The sequence below is a fragment of the Entelurus aequoreus genome, linkage group LG09 (assembly GCF_033978785.1).
Source record: "Entelurus aequoreus isolate RoL-2023_Sb linkage group LG09, RoL_Eaeq_v1.1, whole genome shotgun sequence".
NCBI lineage: Eukaryota > Metazoa > Chordata > Actinopteri > Syngnathiformes > Syngnathidae > Entelurus > Entelurus aequoreus.
Genome location: NC_084739.1, coordinates 76,344,354 through 76,364,136, shown reverse-complemented (window position 1 = coordinate 76,364,136; position 19,783 = coordinate 76,344,354). Strand labels below are relative to the sequence as shown.

At 39.7% G+C, this 19,783-nt stretch overlaps 1 protein-coding gene across 4 annotated transcripts in view; it reads left to right on the top strand.

Moving 5' to 3' along the window:
- The first annotated feature begins 1,997 nt into the window (after positions 1–1,997).
- The window catches only part of LOC133657762 (LIM domain-binding protein 3-like), a 70,529-nt gene continuing 52,743 nt past the window's right edge, over positions 1,998–19,783 (top strand). For all 4 annotated transcript variants that reach the window (XM_062059459.1, XM_062059458.1, XM_062059463.1 and 1 more), the window contains exons 1-2: positions 1,998–2,084; positions 14,009–14,193. In XM_062059459.1, coding sequence (XP_061915443.1) covers positions 14,098–14,193 — 96 coding nt within the window. In that variant the 5' untranslated portion in view covers positions 1,998–2,084; positions 14,009–14,097. The remainder of the gene's footprint in view (positions 2,085–14,008; positions 14,194–19,783) is intronic.

The following is a 19,783-nucleotide window of genomic DNA, read 5'->3' as shown; positions in this document are numbered from 1 at the left end:
CAAACTTACATACAAACATACATACACACAAACACATGTACACACAAACACACTTACATACAAACAGACATACACACAAACATACATGCACACAAACACATGTACACACAAACACACTTACACACAGACATACATACACACAAACACACTTACACACAAACACATAAACACACAAAGACACCCACGTACAAACATACATACACACAAACTCAAGTACACGCATACACACAAACATACATGCACGCAACACATGTACACACAAATACCTACATAAATCATACATACACACAAACACACACACACACACAAACATACATACACACAAACACATGTACACACAAACACATTTACACACACACATACGTACACACAAACACATGTACACACAAACACACTTACACACAAACATACATACACACAAACACACTTACACACAAACACATGTACACACAAAGACACCCACGTTCAAACATACATACACACAAACTCAAGTACACGCATACACACAAACATACATGCACACAACACATGTACACACAAACACCTACATACAATCATACATACACACAAACACACACACACACACACAAACACACACAAACATACATACACACAAACACATGTACACACAATCCTACATACACACAAACACACTTACACACAAACACACTTACATACAAACATACATACACACAAACACAAGTACACGCATACACACAAACATACATACACACAACACATGTACACACAAACACCTACATACAAACATACATACACACAAACACACTTACACACAAACATACATACACACAAACACGTGTACACACACACATAAATACACACAAACACACCTACATACAAACATACATACACACAAACACAAGCACACGCATACACACAAACATACGTACGGACATACACTCAAACATAAACACCTACACACGTGCACAGAAACACTCATACACATGTACACACAAATACACTTACATACATACACGCACACACGTACACACAGTACATACACGTTCAGTCGTACACACAAACATACGTACAGACACGCGCACACACAAACACCTACACACGTCCACAGAAACACTCATACACATGTACACACCTACACACAAATACACTAACACACAAACAAACTTACAGTTAAACACACGTACACACTTATTCACAAACACACGTGCACACATACACATGTACACACAGACAGTAGTACACGCAAACACACGGACACACAAACATACATACACACAAAAACACTTACACAAAAACAAATACACACAAACACACGTACACACAAACAAACATACACACAAACACGTACACACAGAGTGCTGCACACATACACATATACACATGTACACACAGACAGTCGTACACGCAAACACACGGACACACAAACATACATACACACAAACACATGTACACACAAAAACACTTACACAAAAACATAAATACACACGTACACACAAACAAACATACACACAAACACGTACACACAGAGCACTGCACACCTACACTTGTACACACAAACACATACACACAAACATGTACACACGTACACACAGAGCGCTGCACACATACACATATACACATGTACACACAAACACATACACAAAAACAGTCCAAGAGAAGCAACTAACAATTTGCAGAGTTGTTGTTGTTATAAATAATACGTTTAATGACAGCTAACATTAGCTAGCCACATGTGTTGCATACAGGCTAAGAACATCATTATGTTGTAAAAACAGTTAAAGGGCGGAATATAAGACTGACAACACTTTGAAAAGTTAAGGCGGAATATAATACTGACAACACTTTGAAAAGTTAAGGCTTTAATTCTAGAAATAGGCGGCAAACTGACCTTTAACTGATGGGCAGTTGAGCAGGTCACCGCGGCCACTAGTACTGTCTCTTTAAATAAGACGCCGGCTAATCAAAAGCCACTGCTAATCAGGCCACGCCCCCTTCCCGCCAACCCGCAGCCAACCGGCGCAGGAACCCCGGAAGTGAGACCACCGCCACCTGTGACCCGACAGGTGTTTGCTTCCGCCCTGATGGCAGGTGAAGACTTTCAGGTACTTTCAAACTTTCTACTTCCTGTTTGTGTCCTCCTGCCGCCTAATCCACTTATCTCCACCCTCCTCATCCCCACCAGCTGCACACAAATAAACACACACGCCACACGCGGGTTGTTAGTGACGTGTTTCCGGTGCGTGTTAGTCGTCGTTGTGACGTAGGGATGTTTGGAATCACTTTCGTGGGGCGTTTGACGTGTTTCCGGTGCGTGTTAGTCGTTGTTGTGACGTAAGGAGGTGTTGCATCACTTTCGTGGGGCTTTTGTAGTGTTTTTGCCCTGTGTGATGGTTTTAGTGTACGACGCGGCCCCGGTGGGCGGGGCAGAGTGTGCAGTGATGGCAGATGGGGACGGGGGGGGGTAAAACTGCCATATTTCCAAATTTAAATTATTTGCTGAACTTGTATGAGCCTATGGCTTTGCACTTTCTACCGCTTGTCCCTTTTTTGGGGACGCGGGGGTGCTGGAGCCTATCTCGGCCGCATTCGGGCGGAAGGATATATATATATATATATATATATATATATATATATATATATATATATATATATATATATATATATATATATATATATATGTGTGTGTGTGTGTATATGTATATATATATATATGTATATATACATATATATATATATGTGTGTGTATATGTATATATATATATATGTATATATACATATATATATATATGTGTGTGTGTGTGTGTGTGTATATGTATATATATGTATATATACATATATGTATATGTGTGTGTGTATATGTATATATATGTATATATACATATATATATATGTGTGTGTCTATATGTATATATATGTGTGTGTATATATATATAAATATATATATATGTGTATATGTATATATATGTATGTATATATATATATGTACATATATATGCATATATATATACATATATATATGTACATATATATACATACTGTATATATATACATATAAACATACATATATACTGTATATGTATGTATGTATATATATATACATACATATACTGTATATATACATTTTTATCTATATATATGTATATGTATATATATACATACATATATATATATATACATACATATACTGTATATATACATTTTTATCTATATATATGTACATGTATATATATATACATACATATATATATATATATATGTACATATATATACATATATATATATATATGTATGTACATATATATACATATATATATATATATATATATATATGTATGTATATATATATATAAATATATACATATATATATATACATGTATGTATATATATATATATATATATATATATATATATATATATATATATATATATATATATATATATATATATATATATATATATATATATATATACATATACATATTACATATTGTTATGAAGGTGTCTGTTACTACATTATATATATACTTGCAGTGTGTATATTGTACATATTACATACTGTTATGAAGGTGTCTGTTACTACATTATATATATACTTGCAGTGTGTATATAGTACATATTACATACTGTTATGAAGGTGTCTGTTACTACATTATATATATACTTGCAGTGTGTATATTGTACATATTACATACTGTTATGAAGGTGTCTGTTACTACATTATATATATACTTGCAGTGTGTATATAGTACATATTACATACTGTTATGAAGGTGTCTGTTACTACATTATATATATACTTGCAGTGTGTATGTTGTACATATTACATACTGTTATGAAGGTGTCTGTTACTACATTATGTATATACTTGCAAGCTTCTTGCAAGCGTTTTTTTATCTTTAGAATCCTAAAAAAGAAACATGTGTTCTTGTCTCTCATAATGATCGTGAACGATTGGCAACATTCCAAAAAAAAGTGCAGTTCCCTTTTAAGAGTGAAGAAGCATCATGACAGGACAAAGTCTTATTTTACAGTTTGTAATCAGCACGTAAAACAATCCACGGCAATAAGATCTTTTTAGGAAATATGTCGGCACGCAGCCGTTGAGTCCAGCAGGGCCGGGACATCTCTCATCCGTGCCACATTCCTGTGTGTGACTGCAGGTCTAAACTTAGAGGCTGATACTGACATGTCACACACACACAAACACCAGCAAGCAGACAGTAGAGGTCCCTTAGGGTGACCAAGGGACTGTCTCCTGCAGGACTGCAATCTATTTGTGGCAGTGGGGGGTTGGGGAGGGGAGAGGTTGGTTTAGTTTTAGTCTAGTTGTACTCGACTGAATACCTCCACATTCTAGTCGATGAAAATGGCAGTAAATGTTGTGGACTAACATATAAATTATAATGCATGTTTGAAGTTGTCTTGAAAGCACTTTATGAAGGTTATTGCGGAGCATGATAATTTAACATGCAAATAATCTCCAACATTGAGATCAATAAAGTGCAAACTTCAAACTTCTGTCTTGAATAACATACTTGTGTAAATAAAAATGTAGTATTGCACATTGTATCCAAATAAATAATGAAGTAAAACATTGAGAGGACTTTACTTTGTTTCAGTGAGTAGATAAAGTAATCGCAGCCTTTTTTATTCACACATCTTGAAGGTGACTGCTTTAGTCATCACTTTACACTGTGCTTCTTTCTCATCATACATGGTATCATCAGACATGGTATCATCATACATGTATCATTCAACATGGTATAATCGTACATGGTATCATACATGGTATCATCATACATAATATCATCAGACATGGTATCATCATACATGTATCATTCAACATGGTATAATCGTACATGGTATCATACATGGTATCATCATACATAATAGCATCATACATGGTATCATCATACATGTATCATCCAACATGGTATCATCATACATTTATCATCCAACATGGTATAATCGTACATGTATCATACATGGTATCATAATACATGGTATCATCATACATGGTATCATTATACATGTATCATCGTACATGTATCATCCTACATGGTATCGTCATACATAAAGTCATACATGGTATCATCATACATGGTATCATTATACATGGTATAATCATACATGTATCATCGTACATGTATCATCCTACATGGTATCATCGTACATGGTATCGTCATACATAAAGTCATACATGGTATCATCGTACATGGTGTCATCATACATGATATCATACATGGTAACATACATAATATCATACATGGTATCATCATACATAATATCATACATGATATCCTCATACACGGTATCATCATACATGGTATCTTCATACATATCATACATGGTATCATCATACATGGTATTGTCATATATGTATCATCCTACATGGTTTTATCATACATGGTATCATCATACATAATATCATAAATGGTATCATCATACATGTATATCATACATGGTATCATTGTACATAGTGTCATCATACATGGTATCATCATATATGTATATCATACATGGTATCATCTTACATGGTATCGTCATACATAAAATCATCATACATGGTATCATCATACATAATACCATACATGGTATCTTCATACATGGTATCATCGTACATGGTGTCATCATACATGATATCATCATACATGTTATCATCATACATGCATATCATACATGGTATCATCGTATATGGTATCATCATACATAATATCATCATACGCGGTATCATCATACATGGTATCATCATACATAATATCATACATGGTATCATCATACATGTATATCAGGGGTCACCAACGCGGTGCCCGCGGGCACCAGGTAGCCCGTAAGGACCAGATGAGTAGCCCGCTGGCCTGTTCTAAAAAATAGCTCAAATAGCAGCACTTACCAGTGAGCTGCCTCTATTTTTTAAATTGTATTTATTTACTAGCAAGCTGGTCTCGCTTTGCCCGACATTTTTAATTCTAAGAGAGACAAAACTCAAATAGAATTTGAAAATCCAAGAAAATATTTTAAAGACTCGGTCTTCACTTGTTTAAATAAATTCATTAATTTTTTTATTTTGCTTCTTATAACTTTCAGAAAGACAATTTTAGAGAAAAAATACCACCTTAAAAATGATTTTAGGATTTTTAAACACATATACCTTTTTACCTTTTAAATTCCTTCCTCTTCTTTCCTGACAATTTAAATCAATGTTCAAGTAAATTTATTTTTTTTAATGTAAAGAATAATACATACATTTTAATTTAATTCTTCATTTTAGCTTCTGTTTTTTTCAACGAAGAATATTTGTGAAATATTTCTTCAAACCTATTATGATTAAAATTCAAAAAAATTATTCTGGCAAATCTCGAAAATTTGTAGAATCAAATTTAAATCTTATTTCAAAGTCTTTTGAATTTCTTTTAAAATTTTTGTTCTGGAAAATCTAGAAGAAATAATGATTTGTCTTTGTTAGAAATATAGCTTGGTCCAATTTGTTATATATTCTAACAAAGTGTAGATTGGATTTTAACCTATTTTAAACATGTCATCAAAATTCTAAAATTAATCTTAATCAGGAAAAATTACTAATGATGTTCCAAAAATTATTTTTGAAATTTTTTCAAAAAGATTCGAATTAGCTAGTTTTTCTCTTCTTTTTTTCGGTTGAATTTTGAATTTTAAAGAGTCGAAATTAAAGATAAACTATGTTTCAAAATTCAATTGTCATTTTTTCCGTGTTTTCTCCTCTTTTAAACCGTTCAATTAAGTGTAAATATCATTAATTATTAATAATAACAGAGTTAAAGGTAAATTAAGCAAAATTGGCTATTTCTGGCAATTTATTTAAGTGTGTATCAAACTGGTAGCCCTTTGCATTAATCAGTACCCAAGAAGTAGCTCTTGGTTTCAAAAAGGTTGGTGACCCCTGATGTATATCATACATGGTATCATTGTACATGGTGTCATCATACATCATATCATCATACATGGTGTCATCATACATAATATCATCATACATGGTATCATCATACATAATATCAAATGCGTCAATCATGGATTAGTGTGGAGAGAGTGTTTTGCATTTTTCCCATCATGCATTGTAATGGAAGTAAATGTGTTTAATTTAGATTGTTTTATGGCGATTGGACATTTTTTATATTATCCACACAGTTCAGTAACCATGTATGATAACATTCTGTGTTGGTTGGTTTTTATTTTTAATTTTTTTAAAAAAAATTTTGCACCATGACTGCTTAATTTCACTTAAATGAGTGCAATTATTATGACATCATGAGGCCCCATTTACATGTTTTGGGTTTTTTTTGCACCATTACTAGGGAAAGTTGTTTGCATTGGGCCATATAAATAAATGCTGCACTTTAACAATATGTTAAAGGCCTACTGAAATGAATTTTTTTTATTTAAACGGGAATAGCAGATCCATTCTATGTGTCATACTTGATCATTTCGCGATATTGCCATATTTTTGCTGAAAGGATTTAGTAGAGAAAATCGACGATAAAGTTCGCAACTTTTGCTCGCTGATAAAAAAAAGCCTTGCCTGTACCGGAAGTAGCGTGACGTCACAGGAGCTAGTATTCCTCACAATTCCCCGTTGTTTACAATGGAGCGAGAGATTCGGAGCGACAAAGCGACGATTACCCCATTAATTTGATCGAGGATGAAAGATTCGTGGATGAGGAACGTTACAGTGAAGGACTCGAGAGGCAGTGATGGACGTATCTTTTTTCGCTCTGACCGTAACTTAGGTACAAGCTGGCTCATTGGATTCCACACTCTCTCCTTTTTCTATTGTGGATCACGGATTTGTATTTTAAACCACCTCGGATACTATATCCTCTTGAAAATGAGAGTCGAGCACGCGAAATGGACATTTAAAGTGACTTTTATCTCCACGACAATACATCGGTGACACACTTAGCTACTGAGCTAACGTGATAGCATCGTTCTCAAATGAAGATAGAAACAAAATAAATAAATCCCTGACTGGAAGGATAGACAGAAGATCAACAATACTATTAAACCATGTACATGTAACTACACGGTTAAAAATTCTCAGCCTGGTAAGGCTTAACAATGCTGTTGCTAACGACGCTAAGGCTAATTTAGCAACTTAGCAACCGGACCTCACAGAACTATGATAAAAACATTAGCGCTCCACCTACGCCAGCCAGCCAGCCCTCATCTTCCCATCAACACCCGTGCTCACCTGCGTTCCAGCGATCGACGGCGCGACGAAGGACTTCATCCGTGGGTTTGGCGGCAAGCATCGGCTAGGCGTAGTAAGTAGTTCTTGTTGTGTTGCTGTAAGTATTGTACTTAGCCGCTAATACACCGATCGATCCCACCTACAACGTTCTTCTTTGCGGCCTCCATTGTTCATTAAACAAATTGCAAAAGATTCACCAACACAGATGTCCAGAATACTGTGGAATTTTGTCGAAGAAAACAAGAGGTTTTTGTATCGGGTCGATGGGGTACAACCACTTCCGTGGATTTTGTGACGTCATGCGCATAAATCATATCCAAAGGAGTTTTTCAACCGGAAGTGTGGCGGGAATTTTAAAATGGCACTTTATAAGTTAACCCGGCCGTATTGGCATGTGTTTCAATGTTAAGATTTCATCTTTGATATATAAACTATCAGACTGCGTGGTCGGTAGTAGTGGCTTTCAGTAGGCCTTTAAATGCCATTGACCAGGAAGATCTCTTGTTGTCCACTAGATTGTAACAGTATAGCTGCATTAAAATTGCTTAATTTCACTAAAATGAGTGCAATTATCATGACGTCAAGACGCATCACGTCGGTGGGCCGCAGTTGGCCCGCAGGCCATATTTTGGCCTATATAAGTTCATAGATGTCCTCACAAATATGAACGTGTGAAGTGGATTTTCTGTCCTTGTTGAAATGATTGTTAAAGATGTCTAAAACAAATCATAACCATCAGATGTTGGCAAAGCGCCGAACAGGCTTGTTACATGAGGCCCCGGGTGTGTTGTAATGACTTTTTTATAATGAGTTTGTGAGCGAGGACAGCTAGCGCTAAAAATTTATTTGTGACGGTACAAATAAATGAACGCCTGTCAGCGTGAGGGCCGCCACATAATGACAAAATAAAAGCCAACATTTCCAAAAGACGGACAAATATAATCAGCTAACTTATTTTGATTTGTGCTTGACAGAAGAAGCTCGGAAGATGTGTGTGTGCGTGAGTGTGTGTGCGTGTGCGTGTGTGTGTGTGTGTGTGTGTGTGTGCACCTGTTGTAAAGACCTGCCAAAATAAAAGCCCATTAAGTTGAGGGACACACATGCTTGTCGCTCCTGACAAAGTATTTTTAAGAAGGAACCATCATCGTTTTCACCCTCGCAGATCAAGCAAGGGGCGTGTCTAACTTGAGTGGTTGCAATTTGTCATTAAGAGGAGAGAAGAAGAAGGTCAACATTGCGGCGCTCATTACAATAAATGAATAATACAAAATATTTCACATATCGTCTATTCAGCAACATCCTTTTATAATTGTATAGCTGCTAGAGGACTTAAGGGGTTGTTTAAAACAAATGAAATTGATGTGTTTTGGTGTCTGCTGATGTTTTTTTTATTGTTGTTTTTTTTTAGGAAATCCATCCATCCATTTTTCTACTGCTTATCCCTTTCGGGGTCGCGGGGGGTGCTGGAGCCTATCTCAGCTACAATCGGGCGGAATGTAGCTGAGACATGCAAACTCCACATAGAAAGATCCCGAGCGCAGGATCAAACACAGGATCTTTGTATTACTGTATTTTTTTTTTCTAAATTAAAAAAAAAGGGGAAGGGAAGTCTGCTGCCCCTGCGACCCGACCTGGGATAAGCAGAAGAAGATGAATGGATGAATGGATATTACTATAATATATCCCCTATGTGAAAAGACGTATTTCGTTGTGCATTTTTTTGCGTTTGAGTCGTTCCAGACTCACGAATGTCCCGGTGATGCCAATGTGAAAGTGAAAGAAAAGTGTCGGGGAGTGTCAGTGTGCAAATGATTGTCACGGATTAAAGACGTGTGCTGCTGGCTCAACACCTGGCACACAGGTGCAGCAGAATGATCACATGAATGTGCAGTCAATGAGTGTCTCCGTGGTGATGCCCCGTATAGTTCACACTAAATACTCATTTTAATAAGGCGGTCTTTGTACACACTAATAGTACACTCTATTTTATACTCTGTAAACACTAATAGTACACACTCGTTTACACTTTGTACACACTAATAGTACACACTATTTTGTACTTTGTACACACTATTAGTAAACACTATTTTATACTTTGTAAACACTAATAGTACACACTATTTTACACTTTGTACACACTAATAGTATACACTATTTTATACTTTGTAAACACTAATAGTACACACTATTTTACAGTTTGTACACACTAATAGTACACTCTATTTTATACTTTGTAAACACTAATAGTACACACTATTTTATACTTTGTACACACTAATAGTACACTCTATTTTATACTTTGTACACACTAATAGTACACACTATTTTATACTTTGTAAACACTAATAGTACACACTATTTTACACTTTGTACACACTAATAGTACACTATTTTATACTTTGTAAACACTAATAGTACACACTATTTTATACTTTGTACACACTAATAGTACACTATTTTATACTTTGTAAACACTAATAGTAAACACTATTTTATACTTTTTAAACACTAATAGTACACACTAGTTTACACTTTGTACACACTATTTTGTACTTTGTACACACTAATAGTACACACTATTTTTTACTTTGCACACACTAATAGTACACACTATTTTTTACTTTGCACACACTAATAGTACACACTATTTTATACTTTGTAAACACTAATAGTACACAGTCACACTATTTTATATTTTTTACACACTAATAGTACACACTATTATATAGTACAGTGTAGTATCAGTGTGTAGTAGTAGTAGTGTGTAGTATCAGTGTTTAGTATAGTGTGTAGTAGTAGTAGTGTGTAGTATCAATGTTTAGTATCTGTGTGTAGTAGTAGTAGTGTGTAGCATCCGTGTGTAGTAGTAGTAGTAGTGTGTAGTATCAGTGTGCAGTATCAATGTTTAGTATCAGTGTGTAGTATCAATGTTTAGTATCAGTGTGTAGTAGTAGTAGTGTGTAGTATCAGTGTGTAGTAGTTGTGTAAAGTATCAGTGTGTAGTAGTAGTAGTAGTAGTGTGTAGTAGTATTATCAGTGTGTAGTATCAGTGTGGAGTAGTATCAGTGTGTAGTAGTAGTAGTGTGTAGTATCAGTGTTTAGTATAGTGTGTAGTAGTAGTAGTGTGTAGTATCAATGTTTAGTATCTGTGTGTAGTAGTAGTAGTGTGTAGCATCAGTGTGTAGTAGTAGTAGTAGTGTGTAGTATCAGTGTGCAGTATCAATGTTTAGTATCAGTGTGTAGTATCAATGTTTAGTATCAGTGTGTAGTAGTAGTAGTGTGTAGTATCAGTGTGTAGTAGTTGTGTAAAGTATCAGTGTGTAGTAGTAGTAGTAGTAGTGTGTAGTAGTATTATCAGTGTGTAGTATCAGTGTGGAGTAGTATCAGTGTGTAGTAGTAGTAGTGTGTAGTATCAGTGTGTAGTAGTAGTGTGTAGTATCAGTGTGTAGTAGTAGTAGTGTGTAGTATCAGTGTGTAGTAGTAGTGTGTAGTATCAGTGTGTACTAGTAGTAGTGTGTGGTATCAGTGTGTAGTAGTAGTAGTGTGTAGTATTAGTAGTGTGTAGTATCGGTGTGTAGTAGTATCAGTGTGTAGTATCAGTGTGTAATAGTAGTAGTGTGTAGTAGCAGTGTGTATTTAGTGCAACAATAGAGTGTTGAGCCGCCATGACACTTCAGTGATTCAGTCAAGGAATCAAACCGCTGACCTTTCTCTAATCGGTCCGCTATGACATCATGTCACATGTGACCTTTCTGGTTTTAAACACCTCTCTGATAATGAGACTGTCCTGGCCACGCCCCTCACTGCCTGTGAGATAATGAGGTGTCCTGGCCACGCCCCTCACTGCCTGTGAGATAATGAGGTGTCCTGGCCACGCCCCTCACTGCCTGTGAGATAATGAGGTGTCCTGGCCACGGCCCTCACTGCCCCTGATAATAAGATGTCCTGGCCACGCCCCTCACTGCCTGTGAGATAATTAGGTGTCCTGGCCACGCCCCTCACTGCATGTGAGATTGAGGTGTCCTGACCACGCCCCTCACTGCATGTGAGATAATGAGGTATCCTGGCCACGCCCCTCACTGCCTGTGAGATAATGAGGTGTCCTGGCCACGCCCCTCACTGCCTCTGATAATAAGATGTCCTGGCCACGCCCCTCACTGCCTGTGAGATAATGAGGTGTTCTGGCCACGCCCCTCACTGCATGTGAGATAATGAGGTGTCCTTGCCACGCCCCTCACTGCATGTGAGTTAATGAGGTATCCTGGCCACGCCCCTCACTGCATGTGAGATTGAGGTGTCCTGGCCACGCCCCTCACTGCATGTGAGATAATGAGGTGTCCTGGCCACGCCCTCACTGCCTCTGATAATAAGATGTCCTGGCCACGCCCCTCACTGCATGTGAGATAATGAGGTATTCTGGCCACGCCCCTCACTGCATGTGAGATAATGAGGTGTCCTGGCCACGCCCCTCACTGCATGTGAGTTAATGAGGTATCCTGGCCACGCCCCTCACTGCATGTGAGATTGAGGTGTCCTGGCCATGCCCCTCACTGCATGTGAGATAATGAGGTATCCTGGCCACGCCCCTCACTGCCTGTGAGATAATGAGGTGTCCTGGCCACGCCCCTCACTGCCTCTGATAATAAGATGTCCTGGCCACGCCCCTCACTGCCTGTGAGATAATTAGGTGTCCTGGCCACGCTCCTCACTGCATGTGAGATTGAGGTGTCCTGACCACACCCCTCACTGCATGTGAGATAATGAGGTATCCTGGCCACGCCCCTCACTGCCTGTGAGATAATGAGGTGTCCTGGCCACGCCCCTCACTGCCTCTGATAATAAGATGTCCTGGCCACGCCCCTCACTGCATGTGAGATAATGAGGTATCCTGACCACGCCCCTCACTGCATGTGAGATTGAGGTGTCCTGGCCACGCCCCTCACTGCATGTGAGATAATGAGGTATCCTGACCACGCCCCTCACTGCATGTGAGTTAATGATGTATCATGGCCACGCCCCTCACTGCCTGTGAGATAATGAGGTGTCCTGGCCACGCCCCTCACTGCATGTGAGATAATGAGGTATCCTGACCACGTCCCTCACTGCATGTGAGTTAATGATGTATCATGGCCACGCCCCTCACTGCCTGTGAGATAATGAGGTGTCCTGGCCACGCCCCTCACTGCCTCTGATAATAAGATGTCCTGGCCACGCCCCTCACTGCATGTGAGATAATGAGGTATCCTGACCACGCCCCTCACTGCATGTGAGATTGAGTTGTCCTGGCCACGCCCCTCACTGCATGTGAGATAATGAGGTATCCTGACCACGCCCCTCACTGCATGTGAGTTAATGAGGTATCATGGCCACGCCCCTCACTGCCTGTGAGATAATGAGGTGTCCTGGCCACGCCCCTCACTGCCTGTGAGATAATGAGGTGTCCTGGCCACGCCCCTCACTGCCTGTGAGATAATGAGGGAGACCCTGCGGGGGTCAGTCAGGGTGTTGGGGGTGTTCTCGAAGAATCCAGAGGGTCTATATTAGCGCCAATGAATGAAGGCTGGTTGGCGGCCATGACGGGTGTCCCCTTTCTCGCCATATAAGTACACCCCCCCCACCCCCACCCCCCACAGTGGCACCCTGCTATCTGCAGCTATTCTTAGCTTGTCACTTCAGCTCGTCTGAGCAGGCAAGTCCTCCTCTCCTTCCTCCTCGTCTTCTTCTCGCCTCTCACTCCTTCTACTTCTTCTGCTCAAAGTTCCGCACCTCAGTCTTCTGACGCCATCTTTGTCTTCCCTCAGAGGCTCCCGCTCGCCGGCCCCCCGTAGCATCCCCCCTGCTGAGCCAAACTTGGTGTTGCACCTTGAGAGGAACTTGTCGGGCTTGCAGGATGAGCGCGTACACGGTGTCGTTGCCCGGGCCCGGACCTTGGGGGTTCCGTCTGCAGGGCGGCAAGGACTTCAACATGCCGCTGACCATCTCCAGGGTAAGACCACCATCGTCTTCTGTGGCCACTTCACGTCCAATCAACTTTGTGTGTGTGTCTGTGTGTGTGTGTGTGTGTGTGTGTGTGTGTGTGTGTGTGTGTGTGTGTGTGTGTGTGTGTGTGTGTGTGTGTGTGTGTGTGTGTTGGGTGGGTGTGGCGTCGGGCGGCCATGTTGACATTCCTCCACTTCTTCCTCGTGAAGAAGCCAACTTGCAGATGATTAATCTTCTCTGTATTCAGCGTCTTATTTTCACTCACTTTCTGGTGTTGTCCTAACGAGCATGGCAAGTCTTTAAGGAGGGGGGGGGGGGCAAGTTGGGGGCGTGGGGGCGTGGCAGCTGTCAGCGTTTGTCTGGTGGGGGGAGGGGGGGGGGCCTAAAAGTGGAAGTGGTGTTGGTTTCATGTGGGCTCTGAATAGACCACTGCTGCCACCCACTATAGTCCACATGATAGTCCACTAGTCCACATGTCCACATGATAGTCCACATGTCCAAATGATTGTTCATATGATAGTCCACATGATAGTCCACATGATAGTCCACTTGTCCAAATGATTGTCCATATGATAGTCCACATGATAGTCAACATGTCCACATGATAGTCCACATGTCCAAATGATTGTCCATATGATAGTCCACATGATAGTCTACATGTCCACATGATAGTCCACATGATAGTCCACATGTCCAAATGATTGTCCACATGATAGTCCACATGTCCACATAATAGTCTGCATGTCCACATGTTAGTCCACATGATAGTCCACATGTCCACATGATAGTCCACATGTCCACATGTTAGTCCACATGTCCACATGATAGTCCAAATGTCCACATGATAGTCCACACTGTCCACATGTTAGTCCACACTTTCCGAATGATAGTCCACATGTCCACATGATAGTCCACACTGTCCACATTATAGTCCACATGATAGTCCACATGTCCACATGGTAGTCCACACTGTCCACATGATAGTCCACACTGTCCACATGATAGTCCACATGATAGTCCACATGTCCACATGATATTCCACACTGTCCACATGATAGTCCACATGTCCACAAGATAGTCCACATGTTAGTCCACATGTCCACACGATAGTCCACCCTGTCCAAATGATAGTCCACATGTCCACATGACAGTCCACATTGTCCACATGATAGTCCACATTTTCACATGATAGTCCACATTGTCCACATGATTGTCCACATGATAGTCCACACTGTCCACATGTTAGTCCACATTTCCACATGATAGTCAATGCTGTCCACATGTTAGTCCACATGTCCACATGTTAGTCCACATGTCCACATGATAGTCCACACTGTCCACATGTTAGTCCACATGTCCACACTGTCCACATTATAGTCCACATGATAGTCCACATGTCCACATGGTAGTCCACACTGTCCACATGATAGTCCACACTGTCCACATGATAGTCCACATGTCCACATGGTAGTCCACACTGTCCACATGTTAGTCCACATGTCCACATGATAGTCCACACTGTCCATATGATAGTCCACATGTTAGTTCACATCTCCACATGACAGTCCACATTGTCCACATGGTAGTCCACATTTTCACATGATAGTCCACATTGTCCACATGATAGTCCACATGTCCACATGATAGTCCACACTGTCCACATGTTAGTCCACATGATAGTCCACATGTCCACATGATATTCCACACTGTCCACATGATAGTCCACATGTCCACAAGATAGTCCACATGTTAGTCCACATGTCCACACGATAGTCCACCCTGTCCACATGATAGTCCACATGTCCACATGTAAGTCCACACTATCCACATGATAGTCTACATGTTAGTTCACATCTCCACATGACAGTCCACATTGTCCACATGATAGTCCACATTTTCATATGATAGTCCACATTGTCCACATGATAGTCCACACTGTCCACATGTTAGTCCACATTTCCACATGATAGTCAATGCTGTCCACATGTTAGTCCACATGTCCACATGTTAGTCCACATGTCCACATGATAGTCCACACTGTCCACATGTTAGTCCACATGTCCACATGATAGTCCACACTGTCCACATTATAGTCCACATGATAGTCCACATGTCCACATGGTAGTCCACACTGTCCACATGATAGTCCACACTGTCCACATGATAGTCCACATGATAGTCTACATGTCCACATGGTAGTCCACACTGTCCACATGTTAGTCCACATGTCCACATGATAGTCCACACTGTCCATATGATAGTCCACATGTTAGTTCACATCTCCACATGACAGTCCACATTGTCCACATGATAGTCCACATTTTCACATGATAGTCCACATTGTCCACATGATAGTCCACATGTCCACATGTCAGTCCACATTTCCGCATGATAGTCAACGCTGTCCACATGTTAGTCCACATGTCTACATGTTAGTCCACATGTCCACATGATAGTCCACACTGTCCACATGTTAGTCCACATGTCCACATGATAGTCCACACTGTCCACATTATAGTCCACATGATAGTCCACATGTCCACATGGTAGTCCACACTGTCCACATGACAGTCCACACTGTCCACATGATAGTCCACATGATAGTCCACATGTCCACATGATAGTCCACACTGTCCACATGTTAGTCCACATGTCCACATGTCCACATGATAGTCCACACTGTCCACATTATAGTCCACATGATAGTCCACATGTCCACATGGTAGTCCACACTGTCCACATGACAGTCCACACTGTCCACATGATAGTCCACATGATAGTCCACATGTCCACATGGTAGTCCACACTGTCCACATGTTAGTCCACTTGTCCACATGATAGTCCACACTGTCCATATGATAGTCCACATGATGGTCCACACTGTCTGTCCACCTGATAGTCCACATGTCCACATGATAGTCCACACTGTTCGCATGATAGTCCACATGTTAGTCAACATATCCACATGACAGTCCACATTGTCCACATGTTAGTCCACATGTTAATCCACATGTCCACATGAATGTCCACATTATAGTTCACACTGTCAACATGATGGTCCACATGTTAGTTCACCCTGTCCACATGTCCACATGTAAGTCCACACTATCCACATGATAGTCCACATGTTAGTTCACATCTCCACATTGTCCACATGATAGTCCACATTTTCACATGATAGTCCACACTGTCCACATATTAGTCCACATGTTAGTCCACATGATAGTCCACACTGTCCACATTATAGTCCACATGATAGTCCACATGTCCACATGGTAGTCCACACTGTCCACATGATAGTCCACACTGTCTACATGATAGTCCACATGTTCACGTTGTAGTCCACACTGTCCACATGTTAGTCCACATGTCCACATGATAGTCCACACTGTCCACATGATGGTCCACACTGTCTGTCCACCTGATAGTCCACATGTCCACATGATAGTCCACACTGTCCGCATGATTGTTCACATGTTAGTCAACATGTCCACATGATAGTCCACACTGTCCACATGATAGTCCACATGTTAGTTCACACTGTCCACATGATAGTCAAGGTGTAGTCATTAATAGAGTAGTGTATACAGGTGTAGTGCATGCAGGTGTACTAGCTTAGTCCATACAGGTGAAGTACATTCTACTGTAGCACATACGAGCCTGGTACATACAAGTGTAGTACATATGTGTGTAGTACATACTTGTATAGTAGTGGTGTAGTACATACTAGAGAGTGGTATATTCACTTAAGTCATGTTTGACCTTTGACCCGTAGTGACAGGAAGAGAATTGCATGTGATCAAAGTACAGAAGAGAAAAGATGCAAACAAACAAATAGGTGTAGGTGTAGGTGGTGCTGTAACTTCCTGCTGACCTTTATTGGTCAGTGTGTGTTTTGAAGACATGTTGTTCTTCCCAAACTTGTCCCCTTTGTTTTGATTGTAGTTTTTACCTTCTTAACGTTTTATGGAGCTGGTTGTTCATCCTAATTTGTTAATAAGTCAAAAACTACGCTAGTTGGACAAAACATTTTGCAGCACAAACAAATAGGAGAAGTTCGGGGAGGTTTTGACTTGGTTGGGGGTCTGGTTGTATGGATGAGGTCGCGTGTACGAAAGCACAAATGGTCAATAAGTGAAAAAAGGTCTGACTTCACCTTTTCAGACGGCATCCAAAAGTGTTGCTTAGCGACAGAGGCCATCATATTTCCCCGTAAACGACGAACTAACAAGTTGTACTTGACATTCCTTCAGGTCAACGTTGTCTCCAGCAATTATTCCATGTCTGACGTTCAGTCAGCAACATCTGGGTCCACACAGAACGTCTTTGACCTCCATGTGGTAATTAGTGCCGTTGCGTAATGGTTTTTTTCCTCCTTGCGTCACCGCCATTTGAGTGACGTGTCGGGCCATTCGGAATTGTTGACGCTCGCCTTTCTTCGAACAAGAAGAGGTCTCACTCTGCCTACATTAACAGTAGAGTGAGCCTACTTTTCACTCATCTACAATCTTTGTCTCGGTGGGCGGAGCTTTACACACACGGGAAACTACTCGCTCCGCAAAGTAACAAAAATAAGTGAAGGAAAACAATGTGATGTCCTTTTGTGGTAATATTCCAGCTTCTAATGGAATGGGCAATATGAGCCCATCAACAATGTGCATGTTAAAATTCACTTTAAGATGTTCAATATTTATGTAAGTGACATTTTTGCTGACAAAAATGAGAATCCATTTTAGTTTTTGTTTACATTTTTTACAATTCCACTCTATGGAAAATAACAGTTTTTATCTTTTTAAAAGGTTACTTGCATTATTACTGTATGTTATGATTACGATAAAAACACTGTATAGTTTTTATTTATTTATTTATTTATTCACTTTTCCACTCAAATATCAACGCTGAATTATATATATGTGTATATATATATATATATATGTATATGTATATATATATATATATACATACAAATACAAATATATATGTATATATATATATATACATACAAATACGACTGTATATACGACGGACACTGCCCTCCAAAATAGTCTCTCTATTTTTGATGAAATAACATTAGAGGAATTATTACAGCGTGTAAGTGGGATAAAACAAACAACATGTTTACTTGACCCACTTCCTGGGAAACTTATCAAGGAACTGTTTGTATTATTAGGTCCATCAGTGTTAAATATTATAAACTTATCACTTTCCTCCGGCACTGTTCCCCTAGCATTCAAAAAAGCGGTTATTCATCCTCTGCTCAAAAGACCTAACCTCGATCCTGACCTCATGGTAAACTACCGACCGGTCTCCCACCTTCCGTTTATTTCCAAAATTCTCGAAAAAACTGTTGCACAGCAGCTAAATGAACACTTAGTGACTAACAATCTCTGTGAACCTTTTCAATCCGGTTTCAGGGCAAATCACTCTACGGAGACAGCCCTCGCAAAAATGACTAATGATCTATTGCTAACGATGGATTCTGATGCGTCATCTATGTTGCTGCTTCTTGATCTTAGCGCCGCTTTCGATACCGTCGATCATAATATTTTATTAGAGCGTATCAAAACACGTATTGGTATGTCAGACTTAGCCTTGTC